This window comes from Hetaerina americana, unplaced genomic scaffold (assembly GCF_022747635.1).
Source record: "Hetaerina americana unplaced genomic scaffold, ioHetAmer1.1.p SCAF_2, whole genome shotgun sequence".
NCBI lineage: Eukaryota > Metazoa > Arthropoda > Insecta > Odonata > Calopterygidae > Hetaerina > Hetaerina americana.
This window is the reverse complement of record NW_027286763.1, coordinates 2,687,374-2,708,039: the sequence shown is the minus strand read 5'-3', so window position 1 is coordinate 2,708,039 and position 20,666 is coordinate 2,687,374. Positions and strand designations below refer to the sequence as shown.

Genomic DNA, 20,666 nt, shown 5'->3' with positions numbered 1-20,666 from the left:
ACATATTTACCAGGAGTTAGAACAAATAAAGATCATTTCGTGGGGTTGTGAAACGCTAAAATTTCATCTTTACCATTACATGTGTTCCAAACTAGAGCAGAATAATCCTGCATCACACGCAAAGAACAACAGTGCTCTACTTCTGCGCATTACAAGTGCGCATAGTAGCACGCAAGGAACGGGAGCGCACTCCCAAGCGGCAGGTGAAAGAACTACTGCAGCAAATGCAGATCATTTCTCAGTTGATGTTCAAAACTCGTAGTGTAAGTACGTGAAAACGTACTGTTCGTGGACTCCAGCACTCTACGCTCCAGGGTGCCTTGTGAAATGCTTGTCTGTAAGATTTAATTCGAAATATTAATGATTCAGCGTCGCATCTACGTGTTATAGGATGTGATAACTCCCGGCACGTTTAAAATGCCGGGAATCGTGGTTTTTGGCAGACGCTGGAGCGTCGGAAGTGACGATTTGGTTGTACCGGGTGTGTTTCTCTTTCTTCTCCACACAATATGGTAAGTTTAATATTTCTTAATCTATGGAAAATTTCCCTACTCCGTTAAGCTCTAGCGTTTTTTTTCAACGGTTGTGCTAGTGATGATTTTGGTCATCACAACAGGCCTACTGTTTTCATACCATTCAATTTTTTGGAGAAATATCGCCGAAAGTGAATGAAAGTATAGAGGTTTAAAATTGATTTCTCATCTCTTCGATTTGAAACACCCACTGTGATGCCTGTTCGCCGAAATTATTTGGAATAGTCTTAGATGGCCCTTGAGAGCCTAGGCAGTGGTGCATTGCCGAGCCCCTCGGCCTGGGCAGTGATTAATGGAACCCTGGACAAAATTTTGTAATGTTATGGGGGGGGGGGGTGCTCAATCTGCGGTGACCTATATCTAGTTACGGTTCATTATTAATTTACACGACTTATTTTCACCCAATGCACGCACATATTCTCTCGTCCTTTCTAGTATGCGTTAAATCTGTGTAATTTGGCGTTGTTTATCTCGGCTTGTAAATAGTTGTTGGCCTTATCTGTGAGAAATGAGTGAAGGCAATGTTAGCCTCGGTATTATTTCTTCTTATTATTATTCAAGCATATAATTTTGAATCTCCTGACAAATCCCTGGCTCATTTGCACATTCTCTTGGTAAATCCCTGGCTACTTTTTTCTGGTTTCAAATGAGTAAATGTCATTTCAATTAAATGTCAAATGTATGTTATACTGTAAGTTTCTCTCAAGAGTAATCGTTGCATCAGACAACTAATGCCACGGTATATTTTCGGAATATGAATTTCAAATTCTGGTGTTCATGCAGCATTTCAAAGATTTTGGTTGATCTACACGTATTCTAGCATCTCTTTATCGTATGACTGATATATTATCAATCTATTTTTAATTCATTCTAATTAATAAGGGTATTCAGCTGAGCCTGATCGGTCCCTATTTATTTGTGGTGAAAAGCCGCTGCTAGTAAATCGCTAAAAAACGTCTTTATTCGGTAAGAGATGGACGTTGAATGTTCCAGTAGAAGTAGTTTCCTTGTGCTCCGAAGCAATTAATTCTTGCGCATGGGTGCATTCTTATGTGATATTTTATACTCCCACGTGTTTTTCGTCGTTATTCAGATTACGCGCTGAACAAGAGCTCCTTGGCGCCCCGTGGGAACGGCTATTATATGCCACTGCCCTAAAAAGGTGTTAGACACTGTTCGCGTCTTGGCCATGTTAGATGTTTTTCGTTTTAGTTTAAGTTTTTGGAGAGAATAAAATATTGACCTACCTTGTCGCTTGTTAATGCGAAGAGGTTTATTGATTCCGTTTTGGGAAGAGTTGCGTTTTCCTGAAACTTCGCGTTTGCTGCTGTCCAAAGTCTATATTTTTTCTAGTTCTGACAGAACTTGTTTCAGTGCCCATTTTCTTTCGTGGATCCCGTTGGGTTTCCTCGCTGCTACTTACATCTTTGTTTTATTATTCTACCTGGTGCCTTAGTTTAAAGTTGTTTCATGTTGATTCTCAGGGCATTTCTGTTGTTGAAGTTTTCATATGTTTTCGTAGATTTATGACGAGCTCCTTGTTAAGGTAGATGGCGGAATCAATGGAGGAATTCGGGCGTAATAGTTAATTATAAAATACTATATATCTTTTGTTAATTCAACTTTTCTCGTTCATCCTACTGTTCGTATTCGCGGAAACAGTTTTGTCTTCAATAAGTAATGGCAGTAGCAATGGTATTCACATATTATGTGTTGTGTAATGGCTGCTTGGTTGATCTTAGAGTGGAAAGAAAAGTGCATATTCACAATGCCTCTCAATTCCATGCGGTATCAGGACATAAATCACGACAGAGGAGATATCGGAGTCTGTGAAAAGGAGATAATGAACAATAATAAATCAATCGCTCAATCTCTTGTATTTTGAAAAAACTAAATCCTTTAATTAATCCCTTAGTATTTATATCCCTCCCGTTTCACCAGTATTTTCTGATCTGCCATTATAGTCCTTGATTTGTAATATTTCCTCGGTGTTGCGAGTGAAATTTTACGAGTTTTCATTTAGCATCGATTCGTAAGGGGCTATACGTAGTGATCTAGTGAGGAATGTGTTCTCTCGTGGCTATTTTCCACGAGTATTTGGTGCAAAATTTGAATGTACATTCATTTCAGGTGATCCTCTAGTTCTCATTGCGTATTAGATGTGAGTTCTAATTAAAGACAGCTGGAATTTCTTTCCCAGTTGGCTTACATCAATGCTCATATAATTCTTCGACACTAGGCGTTTGTTTTTCTCTCATTGGTCCGATGTACGTACAAGTAACTTATAGAGCCACCAACGCTAATTTTGACCTATTGCTTACTATCTTTGGTCACCTGACCTTTTTCAAAATTACTGAATGTTTCTTGGCATTCGTGTCTAGATCTCATTCAGGCCATAAATCGCGAATGCGGTGAATATCTCTGTAAAGTGTTCCTCTCTTTGTACGGCATGTTATCGTCGACGGTGATAGGGTATTACTGTATCGTTGGCGACCACTCAATGTTTTTTGTTCGAATCGATATCATTATTGTGAACAAAAAAAAAGAACCCTCAACACTCCTTTGGAGGATACCAGGGTTTAAGTTCATGCAACTCTGGCGCGATCTTTTTCGGTTGGACAGGAAGTTGTGAATCCAGTTTATCATTTCAATCATTCCACTCCCACTTAACTTGTTTATAAATTTGGTTTGTGAAATTTTATCGTAAACTTTTCTGATTTCCTTGAAGATGTAGTATAATTGCGTGGGTCTTTCCCATTTTAGGCTCTCTTATATTAAAATGTACTGCTGTCGCCCATTATGTTAAAGAATGCCATTGACTGTACAATATAAATTTTTGACTATCGCGGGATATGGTAACTTGGGATATAATGGTAATCCCTAGCATTTTAGGACATGAAGAGGTTAGTTGAATTGGCCGGAATTTGGCTGCTGTCTTTTTTAATGCCACCATTATGGAACAGGATTGATAGTTACTTTCCAGCCCTGCACAACTCAAACCCATCTGGAAACACTGACTAAATATTTCCTCGGTTAACGGTGCTCTTTGCTGCCATCTCCTCCGTTCCCGGCTATTTTTTCGCTCTATTGCGCAGGAGTTAATCCCTTTACTCGATGAAATAATTTCATCCATTCGTGTTTGCTGCGAGGGATTCTTCACTTGGTTTTCTCATATCTGTACTATTGATTAGGAATCTTAAAAAAAACATTACATTTTCTGTAGTCGCGACAAGTTTCCTTGGGAGGCTTGACTGATGCACGTCCTGAAATACCCAAACCCAGGTAGTCTTTTTGGAGCTATTCATTCGTCCTTTCGTTTCATTAAAAGTTCTGCTTGGTGGATGAATCGCACGACTTTTTCGAGCTGTGTTTCAAACACCTTTTTCTGCCTTCCCTTGAATCTATCTTCGCTGAACTTTAATTCTTTTATGCATGTTCTTTAAATGCAGTCTTCTAATTGCCTTCATGTTCATATAGTATGGCTTCTCCAGAGTTCGAAACTTTCGTCTCTCCGTTTGCCAGGAATATGCTCGCGGATTAAGTGCCTTTCATTCCAGGATCGGCAAATCCTGACTTAATTTTATTTAAATAAATACCTGCCAGTTTTTATAATGATTTCACATACAATTCTGAAAATCATTCGCCGGATATGGAATCTATTTGCTCAAAAGTGCGAAATGACTCTGGTACAAATTATTCCTGTTCTATAATCGCAACTGAAATAAGCAACATTTCTGCTTCGTGCCTGAAGTTCATTTTTATAAAAATTAATTGATTTCGTTCACCTTTTGATGACAAAAATTTTATTATATATATATATATATATATATATATATATTTCATATAAGAACAGTAAATACTGATGTGGGGCGACTGTTTTGATAATTGCGTGCGTGAATTGTCATCGCGGTCGTAAGTTTTTAGTAAACGTTTTGTATGAGAAAGAATTGAGGTGGTTAGCTTCATTGGCTCTGCTCGCGTTTTCTCTCTTCCTATCTTTCTGTGGAAGTCTATTAGGTGAATGGTTTGGTAGTTCTCTCTGCTCGTATGGCTTCGTGCCGTTTACGGTTCGAAATATGACAGCATAAGAAGTCCACGTGAGCCAAAATGGTTAAACAAGTAATGATTACAATAGATGAAACTTTTATTGATTTGGTATATCAAATGAAATATTCGCGATTATATAAATAATTATGTAACTTTAAACTCTAGTCTAATGTGTATATTTCATCATCATTACGGGCAATAAATCGTGATGTTCATTTAACGCATATCTCCAATCTCATTGTGTTGGTTCTATTATCCTTTTTATGGTTTTTTTCCTCATTAATCAAATGATTGATATATGATACCTAATATGTATACAATCAGTTAAAGCAGTATTGATGCCCAAAAGAGAAGTACAGAATATCATTCCTGGAGTCACTTGCTCGGATTCGTGGGTTTTAATATTGAATGGATACTAATTAATAGGCACATTTATCATTTTCCCATAGTATTAATGCTAAAATTAATAAAATACATTATGTTTTTGACCCGTTTGGGCATTGCTGCTGACATTTGACATAATGTTTAGAAACTTGCGGTGTTTGATGTATTTAATATTTTCCTATGTATTTTTTGAGTTTGTTATGCCTTATTGATATGTTATGTTCTCCAATTATCTGAAGCCGTATATGTCTTAGCAATTTCACTTGTTCTCCTGCTCTATAACTGGTAGGTTAAACATTTGGTCTGATGATGATAGGGATAGATGACACGTGCCGAGTTGCTTTAGTCGATCACTTCTGGGATGCACTCGGTCGCGATGCGGACCTGATCGAACCAGCAAGACTCAAGGAGTCGGGCCAAAAGACTGCTCCTCCAGGCACGAGTATTCCCCAACAAGGTGTACGGATCGCGCAGTTCACCTCATTTCTTTCTCTCATTACTTCATTTTTAAATCATCACATATTCATTTTCTCATGATTAACAATTCGTTTGAATGAGTCGAGCAATTTAATCGCCCCGAAAGTCTAATCCTACCCTTGAACCAGTGGTGTTGCAATACATGTGTGTGGATGGCTGTGTCCGTCATCCCTCATGGCTTTTCGCGGCCCATATCGAAATCAGGAAACAACTAGTCCTTGAAGTTTTTCCACGTTTTTTTACATTCTCAGGTCCACAATTCTTCGAAAGGCCAATGGCTGTCGTCACGGTAACCGTAGTATAGGAGAATTCCTCACGAGATAGGGATTTTTCAGGAATTTTCGTAGAGTTGGGTAAATTCCCAGTACGATGAAAAAGCGATTCCAGTCGGACGAATCTGCTTCATCTCTTGCAACTAGCTGACTCCTTGGATGCTGCTTAGGTGAAGGTGTGACGGGAATCGCCTAATTGGTTTGGTTGGCTTATAAATCTCTCTCTCTCTCTCGGTTGCTAAGAGTTGAATCTCTTTCGTCGATCTTGACGACGACTTCTTGCTTTACGGTAGACACTTAAACGGAGCTGTAAAACGTCAGCCCCTTGCCCTTGCGGTAGGAAGCTTGTAAATATGTGCGGTTTTTACCATACTGAATGTTATCTTAGAATATGGAACAAGAGACAGGGTTTATCAGGGAACTGAGTTGGTCTCTCTCACCTTGGGTTTCTTCGTTGGCGTTGCCCGTTCTTTGACCCATGACCGCGTCCTGTGTTGAATCGCTTGACCGCGCCCGTGAGCGATTAATGCGGCCTCCCTGTAGAGAAGCGATAGTTTTTGAAGGTTTTGGGTTGGATGAAGACGCGTGCTCGGCGAGGGGCGGTCAGCGAGCAGGGTGAACGGGGATTCTCCTTCAGGGGTGACTGCGTGCTCCCTGCTGCCTCGCCCTCCCCACCCCCATTGCCCTCTCGCTAAAAGTAAAGGAGAATGAAGTTCCGACGCTTAGTGCCCCTTCCTTTGTTTTCTCGTGCGCATTCCTCATTTCACCGCGTTTTTGCCGCCTTCCCGAGAAGGATGTTGGTCCCCACGAACACCCGGACTTGGCATCGGTGTGGCGGGGATGCTGGCACCGCATGGCCAGTCAGTGATCAGTCTCCAGGACGATGTATTTTGATTTTATTCGCTTTTGCTGTACTTTGCTGGTCCAAAGGCGGCCAGTTTGGCCACCCCATTAAATATTCAAGCAAATGTAGAATGGAATGGCAAACAGGGACGTACACACGCACCCGAACTCTCAAGCGAAGGATAGCTTACTCGGGCGGGAATGGAACCCGCGACCGTCGTGGACGCCAGCCCGTCGGCAGGCAAACAAACGAGATTTAGCCAACTAGCGGTTTCGACTGTGCTCCGAGACACGTTGAAAGTTGCAGCAACGTAATCGCAAAGCAGAAAATAGCGTGGAGAAAATAAATGAAGGAATGGGCAACAATAAGATGTTTTTTTGAGGGTGTAGCTAATTTGCACGTTGTCGTGGTCATTTTAAAGTTTTAATTAGCCATGTCCATCACGTCGCGGCTTTAAAAAAAAAATTACAAAATCGCATTACATAGAAGCTCTATTCTGATGGCACCCCTGCTTCACTCTCATTGAATTCTGGAGTGCGTTCCAATAAAACGCCAGACAAGTAATTGACATGGAGTGGAAAGTCGAATTATATTTTAGTCTGAGCTAAAGCAACTCATGATTACTTTGAATTCGTTTGAATGCTGTTCCTACGGAAGCTCGATGGTCAGCCTCTTTTGGCCCTCATTCTCTCTCGATTCTTAGGCACGATCGTAAACATATTTCCGGAAACTTGTTCGATGACTGTTTAGACGGCTCTGATATAGAGAGCTGCTCTTAGCTGTAGGTGCATTGTATTTGCTATATTATTGCATTGTATTTGCTAGGATTATCATATATAAAGCATTATTTAGACGGGGTTATTAAGGAAGACTTATTACCGCGAAGTCTAAAGATTCCATCGAATATAAAATCACTTGAAGCACACTTTCACGATCCTTCTCCCCAGGATCGCCGCGTGCCGTCGATAAATGAAAATTTACTCCCCTTTTGTGCGCGAGTATGCCGTATGACCACGATACATGAACATTAAAAATACGATGACGTGTGTCAACAAATTCGCGCAAAGAAAAAACAGATCAACGTGATTCTCACGGATTCAACTAATAAAATAGTTTTGCTATGTCCTGCGTATCAGTTAATCCATTAAATGCTCTCTCCATCTCCGAGATTTATGAATAAACGGCACCCGTGAAATAGGAATCGTCTTCGTTTGTGGTTAGATCTTTTCGTTTCGCCCAATCTTAATGGAATAGGCGATTAACCAACGTATGCTTTTAACTCAAAGAAGGTATTCATTTCTCTGTTTCTCGAGGGAGGACGTTAAAACCTCCCGACGTCTTAAAAGCCGCTTCAACGTAAAAAGGTAAAAGAGGCGTCACGCGGAGTGGTTTCACGACTCCGTGCGACGAGGGCGATGGATGCTGGCGGGGTTGAGGAGGGGCCGGCGTCGCCCGGAGGAGGACTGACTCCTTCATCTCCCGCTTTCCTCCTCCGTCCCTCCGCCCGACATTTCGGCTCTTGTCCTTCGCTTTAGGCATCCCGCGGAGCATCCCGCATCGTCGACGGCATAGATTCAGGGGCTCCTCGCAATTCCCAGCCAACCGTCGTCCCCCGGGGAATTGACGAGACCAGCGAGTCCAACCAACGGGTAAGAGGAAACGCGGATGAAGCCACCGCGATGCTCGAAGACGACGGATTGTTTCGCACCGGTGGGCATTGCGTCGTCTTTCCGGAGGAGTCGATCTGCGAAACCGCTTCCAGTGCCTTTTAAATATTTCGGAATTCATGACACTTCGGCAGCTTTTGCTCGAGAGATATTTACGAGTACTTAGTATTCCATTCATGGAAGTGTGCTTAGAGGGAAGCAAGTCCGACCGACGATTAATTCTTGTCCCTTTAGCTTTCCCCTTCTTTGTTTTACGATGCAACGGAGCTAGCTGAGATCCAACGTGTCTTCTATGTAAAACGTGATGAGATCACTACATATTTCATTGAGATGCTCATGAGTAGAAATAATATGAAATAATAGTTTTCTTTACACCGTTTCACATGTTATTCTTCGGAGATTGTTATCGTTTTGGTTTGGCCACGTTGTTAGCGTTAATACTTGTACAAATTTCAAAAATTTGATCTTGACATTTCATTTTCTTATAATTGTGTATTTAACATTGTAATATCGTACAAGTTTATGATCTGTGGGCACATTTAATTTAAGAAGAAGTTTTGCTTAATTTTTATGGATAGTTTAAGTATAATTCGTTCTTGCGGGGCCTTATGCTGTTTTTTAAATAACGTTGTCATTTTTTCAAGTTTATAAATGATATTCGTGTGAAATATTTGTGTGTTTCAATTCTGAGGGTCAGGTATGTTATGTTTTGACTTCGATATAAATGTATGTATATATCTATTGACTTCTTTAAATATATATGTATTGACTTCGATATGTACGTATGTATTCATTGACTTCGATGTGTGTGCGTGTATGGATGTATTGACTTCCACTTTTCTGCTCTCGTTTTGTATCACATGCGCTGCTAGAATAATTCTGTTCGTGTGTGATTTTTTTATTGCGCCAGAGAGTGCCTACAACAGATGTGAATCTATTAATCCGAGTTAAGTGGGGCGTCCATCGTCCTATAATTTGTCACTAAAGTGAATCAGACTTAGTTTGTGAATTGATTTTTAGAGATGGAGGGATCTTCCGTCGGTGTTTGTCGTCGCAGCATCTCTGCCGGAGGCGTTGACCCTGGGGTCGCTCGCAAAGTTCCGAGGGCGTCTTCGGGCGAACTGAGAGACGCCGGCGGCCTATAGGAATGGTGGGGGGAGGAGGGGAGGGGGTGGTTCAGAATGTGAAGTGAGTGGCGGTGGGTGGCCGGGAATGAAGTTTCGTAGGGTGAAATTAGGGTTCCCCCTCTAATGCCCCCGTCCCGTCCGCTCCCCCGTGCACGGAATAATGGAATCGGTTCCTCATCGTCCGCGTGACGGGCCGATGACTGGACACGTTTCGTGATTTATCGGCGGGGGCGTCGGGCAGGTGACCCCGTTGCCTTCGCCGGGGTGCAACATTATTTTGGGCCAGTTTTCGCTTCCGCCTCGTTGAATGGGGCAGTGTGTGTCCCGAAAAATGTCCCCTTCAGGGATGAGCACCCGACCACAGAGCCAACCAATGAATTATTGACATTCCCTCCGAAGCAGTGCCTCTCTTACTCATATGAAAATCTTTACAAGCTGACGTTAGCTTTGAAACTTAGAATTAGTTGCTTAAAATTTGTCTCGTGTGACCCTCGGATTTAGTATTTTCTTGAAATTCCTTCTTCCGAGGTCTTACGGAGGAACGGAAATTCTATGTAGTAAATTAGTTGAACACGATAAGTATAAAATTATGACCTATGCGAGTCAGAGCCTGCCTGCTCCCTCCTCGTCACGTGCATTTGGGCTTTTTACATCACTTTGCAAACATTTAATTACGTATTGGCAGAGGCAAGCGAAAGTGATACATTCGCTCTCATTTTATTCTAGCCATTGTTCAAAAAATAAATTTTAAAAATAATGGTGTGTGGTTACACCGGGTGTACTATGGAAATGAAAAATGGTAACTTTGTGATTTCACAGAAAATCATCAAAAGGCAACGCTGTATTGATAATACGTGTGATTACATTGAGGAATGTGAAAAATTCATTGAAGAGAACGATGTTAAGGAACTGCAATCAGACCCAATTTTCTGTGGAATCACGAAGTTACCATTTTTCATTTCCATAGTAGACCCGGTGTAACCACACACCATTATTTTTAAAATATGGTTTTATTTATTTATTAATTTATTATACTTTTTATTAATTTATAATACTTTTCGTCTTACTACGGCATTCTTTTAGTTGCTGTCTGGATGTATTCATATAAACTATATCGCCACTTTTTAAACTCTTTTTGAAATTTGACTGTAGCTTTCTTTGCCTTCTTGATGCCGATCTGACTTCCCCGTTGTACCATCTAGGTTCCTTACTGTCGCAATTGAGTTTGGGCGGGATATACGGCTTCATTCCTAGTAATGTTTTGTCACTGAAAATTTAAATCAGTTTGGGAATCTCTCCACCTCATGGAATTTAATGTTATAATTATTTTTTCCCGATGTGTTCATAGTATTTTTGAAAATAAGTCCATCTAACAACACTTTTACATATTTTGAATTTGGAATCTTGTGGGTCCTGTTGTGCAGTATCAATACTTTTCTCACTTTTAACGTTTGCATTCTTCGAATTAGGTTCACTATGGGGGGGCAGATATTATTTTTAACGATAATTGTTCCGTCATTAAAGTATAGGTATTCAGAGACGAGATACATTTATTTAGCTCATAAGTAATTTACGACGCAAGTTCAAAGTGGGAGTAACTTCTTGCAAAAAGCATTCCGACGCAATATCAAGAAGGTGTTAGAAAGCCAAAAATTATAAAATAGTATGTGATGAGGTAAATGGAGAAATTTGCGATAAAAATGAAATGAAAGGATGTGGAACCATAATTAGGGAGAAGAAAGTACAAAGAGCTGAAAAATGAACTGTGGTGAGAAAAACTGATCGGGCTGATAAGGTTGACAGACGAGAAGGGTTGAGTTAAGAGAGACCGGTCGAAATGGTCACGCAGAAAGACGAATAGACTGGAAGCATTTGAGAGAGAAAATCCGTTTCCACTATCCGAGATACAGCAGGTAAAATATTAATCGAAGCAGAAGAGGTTCCGACGAAATTGAAAGAATTATAGAGATGCTATGTATCAAAAGGCAGTCGGTCTCGGAATTTAGATGTAGAAATGGAATATTATTACGATAAAGGTAGCGAAGGACCAATATTGCCCGACTACGAGATAGGAAAGTAATCAAAGAAAAAATGAAATTGAAGGGGAATTGTAGGAATAGATGATATCCAAACAGAACTACGCATGAATTTAGGACAACGGGGAAGAGTGAGCTTTTATGTGCTCGTTCGTAGCATTAATGGGTGAGAAATTTGGCTGGAAGACTCTGGTAGATTGATGCCCATCCCCAAAGCAGATTCCAGCGGCAGAATGTGAGGGTTTGAATTCGCACGCAGTCTAGGTGGTGGCACTTGGAACCGTCAATAAGAGGATAGAGAGGAGAGTACGATTCATTTCATTATTTATTAAGACTAAGGTTACCTACTTACCGAGACTTCTTAATTAAGACATGTCGAGACTGTTTTTTTTGCGTGTGTCTACTGTGTGGGACATTATTGTGTCTATAGCCATCTCCAAATGATAATTAGTCGCCTAACTCTGTTTTTGCGTTTACACTTGATTTTTGCTGAACATTATCAGATGCATTCTTAGTACTAATATGACCTGATTTCATTATTTTCGGCGTTCTTCTTTATTTTGCTTCTTTCCTATTTTGTGTTTGCTTTTTCTTAATGTATGTTCTTCCTGGAGATATTGTGAGATTTAGATGATAATGAGACGGCCATTAGTTTGCATAATGGGTTCTCCTCCACTAGCATTTTGTAGAATAATTGCAGGACTTGCCTTTTAGGGAATTGGTAGGTAATTTAAATTGAGTATGTATGTATTATTTGTTTGCACAAATAATGATTTAATGCGATATGACCCCAAAAATGAGAGTATTCGATGTTCTAATAATTTGCTTTCATTACAGAAATGTTCTGTTGCCAATAAGTAAAACCGATAACCGCTATGTTGTTCGCCCATTCTAAAACGTTCATCCAGTCAATGGATTTTCGATTTGACTGAACCAGTTTTTTTCTCTCTCGGGCCAAGGTATTCATTCCATTGATTGAGCCCATATTCGTCCCATCGATGTTATTTCCTTTTAAGTGCATGCTGATTGCTAAACTTGGGTCAAGTTCTGAACAAAAAAACACGGCGCGCGAGATGGGCTACTTCCTTAGTTTGTTCATTTGTTTCCGCCGCAATTATTTTCCTCCGCACTGCGACAGTTGGAGCGTGTCTCGCTGTCGTATCTTTTGTTATTTACATTGATTACGCGACTGGGCAATGAGACGGCTGGAAATGTCTTGAAGGGCAAAGAGACGGCTTGCGTGTCGTTTGATGCAAGCGGAAATTATTTTGGCTTTCCGCGAAGACGCGAGAAGCATGCGAGAGTTATTACTTGTTAAATCGTCAACGAATTGCTAACGTATCTGATTTAAACTTTCTGAAAACGTTATACAGCTCAAAAATTCCTTTGACGTGATCATTTGGATGAATGTGAATTCTTCGAAACTCTTTGTTACTTCTCGAAATCTCGTATTCCTTCTCCGTCCTTGCATCTTATTAAAGTTTTCCCACTCTTTCTTTCCTTTGTGGATTTATGATGCAAAGGATTTAGATAATTCATCAATCAATTTACCACTGGGTGATAAACTTTATTGGTCTGTGGTTATTATACTATTGTACTTATTGAAATATTGTTCTGTACATGATGTGGACGACATGGGAAGTTGTATTTTTAAACTGAATGTGTCAACGGTGCGTGTTTTTAAACGGTACATGAAGTTGAAGAATGCGTGATTATGGACGGAGTGCTGTGGCGATGGGCGGGGCGCTCCGCGCATGGGGTGGACCACCTAGCCCATGTGTGATGGAAAAGGTACGGTTGGTTATCTTAAAGTGTGATTGTATATGAGAGCATTTAGTCTCATACTTGTTCTTCTTGTGTGTGTATGTGCGTTGCTAGAGTGATCGTAGACTAGACTTGACCGTTGCCACCGGGACAATTACCTAATTGCAACGAGATTTGTACAATAGTAATGATAATAATTATAATAATATCTCCGTTCCGTAGTAATTTAGCATCATAGTAATCATCTTGTCTCTTAAAGGATGGGGCATTGTTGAGAAATGGAGGAATTTGGTTGGCGCGTTTGGTGATTCGTTTTTCTTTGTGCCTCGCTCAAGACGTTCTTTCGCCGTGGCGACGAGGCCTTCGGCCCTTGGCAATAGTGCTTTTGAATTGGAGGTTTCCGCCGTTCGACGATTGACTCGGCCCGCAGCCAGGCCCGACGGAGACATCTCCCGATTGCTCTTACTGTTGAGGGGTTGAAAAAGTCTGACATTGGGAGGAGGGCATTCTCATGTTTGTTGTTAATTTCATGCTTATCATTATACATATCATATCTCTGAACGAGGGAGCAGGCGTTCGCATTTGAGTGATGTAAGCAACTCATAAGGAAAGCAGCGTCCGACCCATTCCTCAGCGAACACTACGGATGGTTGTTTTTAGTGGATTGGACTTTTTTTAAGTGTCCCCCTTAGGAGAAGTTCGAGGATTGCCCGAAAAGTATCCAACCTGAGGTTTTTTAATTATTCTTTTGATTGTGAGGGTGTCGTGCACTACGAATTTGCTCTCAGAGGTCAGACGATCAGCAAAGAATATTGCGTTGAAGCTCCAAAAAGATTGCGTGATGCCGTGAGAAGAAGACGACCGCGTCTCTGGTCATCATGCGGTGACTGGCCTCTTCACCGCGATAATGCCCCAGCGCACTCATCGAACCTTGCGCAGCAATTTTTGGCGAAACACAGGAGATTGTACAGCTTCGCCAGTCTCCTCCATACGGTCACGACATAGCTCTCTGCGACTTTTGGATGTTCCCAAAATTGAAAATGGCGCTCAAAGGAAAGCGGTTCGAGACGATTCCGAGTAATGCGACGAGCGAGCTGAAGGCCATTCCGAAATCTGCGTTCGAGGACTGCTTTAAGAAGTGGAAGCACCGCTGAGTGCGTGTGGTTCAATCGAATGGGGATTACTTGGAAGGATAATGCCACGGCCCGGATGACCATGAAGAAGATTAGCCCCAATGCGGAGAAATATGAACGCAGGTCGGATAGCTTTCGGACGCACCTCGTATATGCCGATGTGGAAAATGTGAGTTTCGATCGGCGTCCGCTCTTGAGAGGGCGGGTCTTTGTTCCATGGATGACCCCAATGGGTGCCGGGGAATCGTGTAACTGGCCTTAATTTGGAGGAGTTCGTCAATGGAGATTTAACCGCATCGTAATCACTCTCCGAAAACATTCCGTGGGCTGACGAAGGGGACCGTCGGGGGCCTTCAGCTGCTCTTCGATTGCTCTCGGGACGTCGTCGGAAGGGCTTTCCTCCTCGAGGACAGGACTTGAAAGTGCAGAGAGAGGGTATTACTTCTGTGAAAGGCGTGGAAGTCCTCGCTTTGGCCCGCGGTACACTTACGACAGCGCGACGGTTGAAATGGTGCGTGGCGGAGGGGATGGGGCGAAGAGGGATGGATGTTGAGAGAGGGCTGCGCCAAGTGGGGAGAGGGAGGGGATGAGTCTTAATCTCCTAAGTGGCCATGTGCTGCGTTTCGTGTATTTTTAGTGGGGCGAAGAGGTGTTCTGGTTGGCGGGAGGGGGGGGGGGGAGCGACACTAGAGGGATGGTGGTGCTAAGGAGTGGGCCTTAAATGACAAGAGGGGTTGATTAAGGGATTATTTTCTCGAGTTCTCCTTCGCTGGTTTTTTTTCAATTCGCCTCGTCCTTTTTTCCTTTTAACTCCTTCCCGTGACCTCGCTCGCGGTGGGGCGGGTTATTAAAAAAATTATTTTGTCGATTGAGGAATTCGAAAAGGTTTTTTTTTGCATCTCGTTATCCCTTTTATTTTTCAACAGTTTCCGAGTTGAAAAAAAAATCCTCTCCCTTTCTCCTCTCTTCATTCACATTTGGGTCTTTTTTTGTTTCGTTTACACCTCAACCCATTCACATAATGCGAAATATTTTCTCGGATCGTGGAATCAAATCTCTCTCTCTAAATATTCCTATTTCTTCGGGCCGAATGGTCTTAAATGCTTTCTTTTTTTCGCTCGTTAAACATTACAGTTTCCGTCGACTTGGCGTTCATTGTTTCCTTCTTTTTGAGCGTGGGATTGTTTGCTCGAGGTCGTGAAGTTACTACTCACACTATCTTGAGTTGAGGTAGGGGTTCGGGATATGGAATCTTTTAAGAGGAAAATGATGGCAGCCGGCGACTGTTTCCATTTCATTTACGTAGATATTCCCAAGGAGTGCCTCCGAACGGTTCTTCGTCGAAAATTCTCACTTTCTAATAAAAGACGAAAACGTATAAAATTCGGAATACTCGACACACAAGATACCAAATTTTGCGTCGCAGATTTTCGAGTTAGCGCTCGATCTCAACGAATTACGTCATATTTCATGATAAACTTATAAAAGGAACTTACTGTCAATGTATCTGCACGTAATACATTATCGAGGTACCTTTGATATATTATGCCTTTATGAGACGCGAAACTTGGAAATAAATGGGCCAAGAAATGATTTTGTATGGAATTTATTATAAGATGTTTACTTTTACGTATGCCAGGTTTGGGAAACACGCCGAAAAATATTACTGATAAATTCTCCAACTGCTAGGTAAATGATTTATCAGTCCAGCAGGCATTTTATATTATTGTACGTTTTCTTTATTTAAATAATGCATTGGTTGTTTGTATTGATATCTAATAATCTATTAGATAGATATTTTCCAAGATTATTCGGGTCTCCCACCGGGTCCACGTTCGTAGGTTTGCCGACGTTTCGGTGGCCGAGTCGTCCATCGAAACGTCGGCAAACCTACGAACGTGGACCCGGTGGGAAACCCGAATAATCTTGGAAAACATTATTCGCCGGGAAAATACCAGATTATTAGATAGATAGTTATCCTCTTGGTGTATGTACAGTTTAGAAATTTAAACCTTACATTTATTAATTCCTACAGCACCATAACCACTAACGTTGAATTCCAAAGTTTGTTTCGTATAACATTCCGTTTTTTATTGCCTTTACGTTTATTAATTTAACTTTTACTTGCAATTACATTTGATAAATATTTTAGTCTAAACTAATTAAATCATCTTTATTTAGTTGCCGTAAAATTTCAATGACATGACAGAATAGCGGGTTATTTTTATAAAACGTTATTTTTAAAATTTTGAAAAACTTATGGAATCGGATTTCTAAATTGTTATTATTCATTTGTTGTTGTAAAACCGCTCTTATTGAGGAAATTAATTCGTTATGATTTTCTTCCATGTTCTTGGGAAAGTATTTTCAACTTTCAATTTCTAATATATGAAATGATTTTTCTTAGTTTTGCAATTGGATTCACGCTGTTTTATTTGAATATATTTTTCGCAAAGTATACGTAACTGCGGAAATGGGGAGAACATTTTTGAATGAATTTGGACTAATCCAAGAAGTTTGTAGATTTATCTTAGTCTGCGAAAATGGCAGTTAAATTAAAGTAGCATTGCTCTTGAAAATTTTCTATTAGTTCTGAAGTCTAAACACAGAAATTTTACTTGATCGGCGAATATTTTCTCCATGAACTTTTATCAATTCGATTAATAAAATGGAATTAATGGACCAAACTAATGCGCGTCTTTCGCGGTGTATATTTATCATCCAGTGAGTGGATGTGCGTTCCAACGCGGGAGAGAGTCCTGCTGCCTTATTTTTAAACTGCCGAATGCGATAGTGTGCTCCCGCCTTGTTTTATCTGGGAATGCATTCGCGCTCCGCTTTGTTAATCCATTTTTGTAGCTTAAGTGAAATTCCAGCTTACCATAATCTTGAGTGCCTCACCTGTAATTTGGAAACTCGTTCAAACTTGTCACCCCATCGATGCCTGATACACAACAAGTTTTTTTTTCAAAGCCATGTGCATCTTTGTCATATTTCTGATGCCGCTCTGACTTATTAATAAATTATTTTCATGAGTGTTCCTCATCGGAAGTACTCTAGCTATTAATGGTAGGTTTTCAACAGTCTTTCTCGACTATTGCGTATTTTATCAACAGGGTGCGTTCCAAAAGTTATGTAATTATTAAAAAAGAAGTGATTTATTGAACGTATACGTACAAACACTTCAAATTCTTCGAAGCACTCTCCTTTGGCCTCTACACATTTTTCCCAGCGACTCTGCCTGGACCGGAACGCGCCCTGGAAGGCGCGTTACCGCCTGTATCACCGTCTCTTTGTGGTTCATTATTTCTATCTTCAGTTCTACTCACACACTACCTACTTTCATTTGGCCTGAAAAAATCCACGCTTACCTAACAAACAGCCTCCGCGTGCTGTATCTCGCCCTTCAACACCACCACCCCCCCCACCTCCTCCTTACTCTAAAAATACGATCACCACTCCACCACTTTTTATACCTTCTTCGACTTTTGCCTGACGAATTCACCTCCCACCCAACAATTTTAAATTATTCTCTGCACTCACATCTCAAAATCCTCTCCTTTCTTCGTCCATCTCCTTTCTTCAAATATAAGTTTCATGCCCAGGCAGCGCTGTGCTCCATACTCGAATCTGTATTGATCTTTCGTTTATACCATTACTTACCTGTCGTCTGCCTCTTCCTTTTCCTATTCAGTTATTCAACAATGGATTTTAAAATTCCGCTGACGTGATTTTGAGATAAGGGATATGATTTGAAGTCGATTTTTTTAAAACTTGTGTCATTACGTTAATTGCAGTCTTAGTAATCTAGCAAACCGCAAGAAGTTTTTGCTTTGGCTTCGGCACTGCGCAGAATTAATTCGACTTATGCGTATATGAACTTCTTTTTATTGTTGTATTTCTTAATTAGAACATTTGAGGAAGCTTCTCACCATTAATGAAGAGGAGGGAGAAGTTTAAATAGATGTTGTATAAAAGTATTGACGGAAGATTGGGGGCGTAGGAGGGCGGGTGCAGTGGAGGGGAGACTCCCGGAAAGGGCGGGTCGGGTCGAGGGGGGAGGAGCGAATATGTAAGATGGGCGTAATAATGAGAAAAATGTGGGCTGAGGGGGAGAGAGCGGATTGGACGAGGATGACCTTTACCCTCCGATCAATCCTCTTATTTCGCTAAATTTTATAAAAGTGTATTTGAAGGATATGTCTCCATATCGCGGAAATATACAAATCGAGTGTCAAATTAATAATCAAATAGCAGGGGATTTAACAGATGATTGGAGGCGATATGAAAATTGAAGTGAGAGATGTATGACACGTAGGGGAGCGTCATGAGCGAGAAACGCCAGTGGTGCGTGGACGGGAGAATGGCGATGCTATCCCATTCTCAACACCCTTTGCATTGGTAACCAGGTAATCGACGAGAGAGTTTCTCGTTGACGCGAAAGAAAGGATTAGGTCCTTCAGCGTGGAGTTACTCCTTCAAATGCCTCCCGTTTGCTCATTTGACCTCGAAGGAATGCCAGCAGTCGTGCGATATTTTCTGCCATCTCGAACATCAGCAAGACCCACGAATTCCCCGGAGCGAGGATTTACTTAATCGAGATCAACCCCCGGAGTCGGTTTACAGGCTTCCCTCTCGCCGTCGGACCTGCAGCGCGGCCCGCGCCCTCATGCCCTGCCCTTTCTCGCCCCGGGGACGTGGAAGGGAAGGACGACGGAGGAAAAAAATTCGGGAAATTTTTAGGGGAGAAAATCCGCCGCGTATGGACGCTTATAAATGTCAACGGATTCCATCTCGTCGGGATTCGACATGCCCCCCGCGTCGCTTTTATAACCACCCCCCAATATTTATGGATTCATGTCGAGCCACGTGGTACACGTCTCGAAGCTATCGGGGCGCTTGATCGGGTCCGAGCAAATTGATTCCGTCGCCCGTCCTCGCCAACATTGGGAACCATGTCGCTGACGCCGTGTATCATTTCGCCCCGAGACGCTCCCGAGGAGTGGAATTTAGGACTCCAAAGGGACGACCTCGTAAGGCAAAGGGGAGAAGGGCCATCCTCGCCCGATCCGCTCTTTCTCTCCCCCTCAACCCACCTTTTCTTCAATACTTCCCCCATCCTCATATCCGCTCCCACCAAATCGCTCTCCCCGGGAGTCTCCCGCCCTCCAATCTTCCGGCGACCTCCTCCCTCCCGACTCCTCTCGAACAGCCTCCCTTCCGTTCTCTCTCCCCGCCCCTCTTCGCGAGCTGCAGTGCCAAGTGGCCTCCTCAACTTCTCGTCTCTCGCCCGCTCTCTTCTCCTTTCTCCTGTCCCTTGGATTATTTGCGGGGCTCGGTTGGTGAGAGTAATAATACCCCATTGCTCCGATTGTCACATATTTCATTTGATTTGTGTGAATGTTAATTTGCTTTAAATTCGTTTCTCGTCCGGCTCGTCAGACGTTTATTGAATTTAATTCCCGGTAGGAGTCGAGACGTTTTTCTTCCAAATATGGGTGGAAGACAACAATCTCTGTTTCTGTCTGTGAATTTTCTTTTACCCGAGGATAGCGTGCGTGTATGCTCAGATTTGATTTCGTGCATTTGGTGTAAGAGCATTAGGAAGGCATTCAGCGTGGCAGTTCTTTAGTCATCTGTAAAGTGTAGCAGTGATAACATCATCATAATTATGGCCCGTAAAGTCTAGCGATCCACGTCCAAGTTTCCAGAGTCCTATAATTAATCCTCCCCTCTTTCTCTCTCCACATCTCGAGGGAATGAAATGGAGCTGTAAAAATAGATTCAACCCGCATACCTTATATTTTTCCATCATCAGGAGTTCAGGGTTCTCCTTTACTATCGCACGAATTCTGGCTACATCTCGGAAGAAATAACATAAAAAACGCTTTTCTGCTTTTCTTAAATTTTTTTTCTCTTTCGTTCCGTTCCTCGTGACTTGAAGCGCCCTTCCTCGAGCGCGTCAAATGCACACAGTTTAATGCATTTGATCGACTCGTCGTATCCGAATAGGTTTCTCTCTCTTGATTTCCCTTTCCTATCTGGCACTTTAATAGAGTTAACTCCCAAGTGTACGTTTTTAAGAGGACTGGACTCGAGCCGACCAATTGATCGCCGTCATTCTTCCGACGCACTCATGCGTGCATTCCACAGCATCCCACGTTTCCCATCTCGGTCGCTGCCGACGTCGATTCCCTCAACCGCGAAGGCCTGGGACTCGGAAGCGAGGCTCGCTATGACGAAACATCTCGCAGCAGTGGAGCATTGGTTTGTTCTTCTTCCCTTCTCCTTCCTATTCAATTGCGGCGTCATGGACTGCCCGGCGCACCGAACGAAGGGGCGGGGCAACTACTGCGAAGTGAACACTCTTAAACAAATACAC

At 41.9% G+C, this 20,666-nt stretch overlaps 1 protein-coding gene across 1 annotated transcript in view; it reads left to right on the top strand.

Moving 5' to 3' along the window:
* The first annotated feature begins 261 nt into the window (after positions 1-261).
* inaE (inactivation no afterpotential E) overlaps positions 262-20,666 on the top strand; it is a 269,827-nt gene continuing 249,422 nt past the window's right edge. The window contains exon 1 of the mRNA XM_071584708.1: positions 262-512. Coding sequence (XP_071440809.1) covers positions 418-512 — 95 coding nt within the window. The 5' untranslated portion in view covers positions 262-417. The remainder of the gene's footprint in view (positions 513-20,666) is intronic.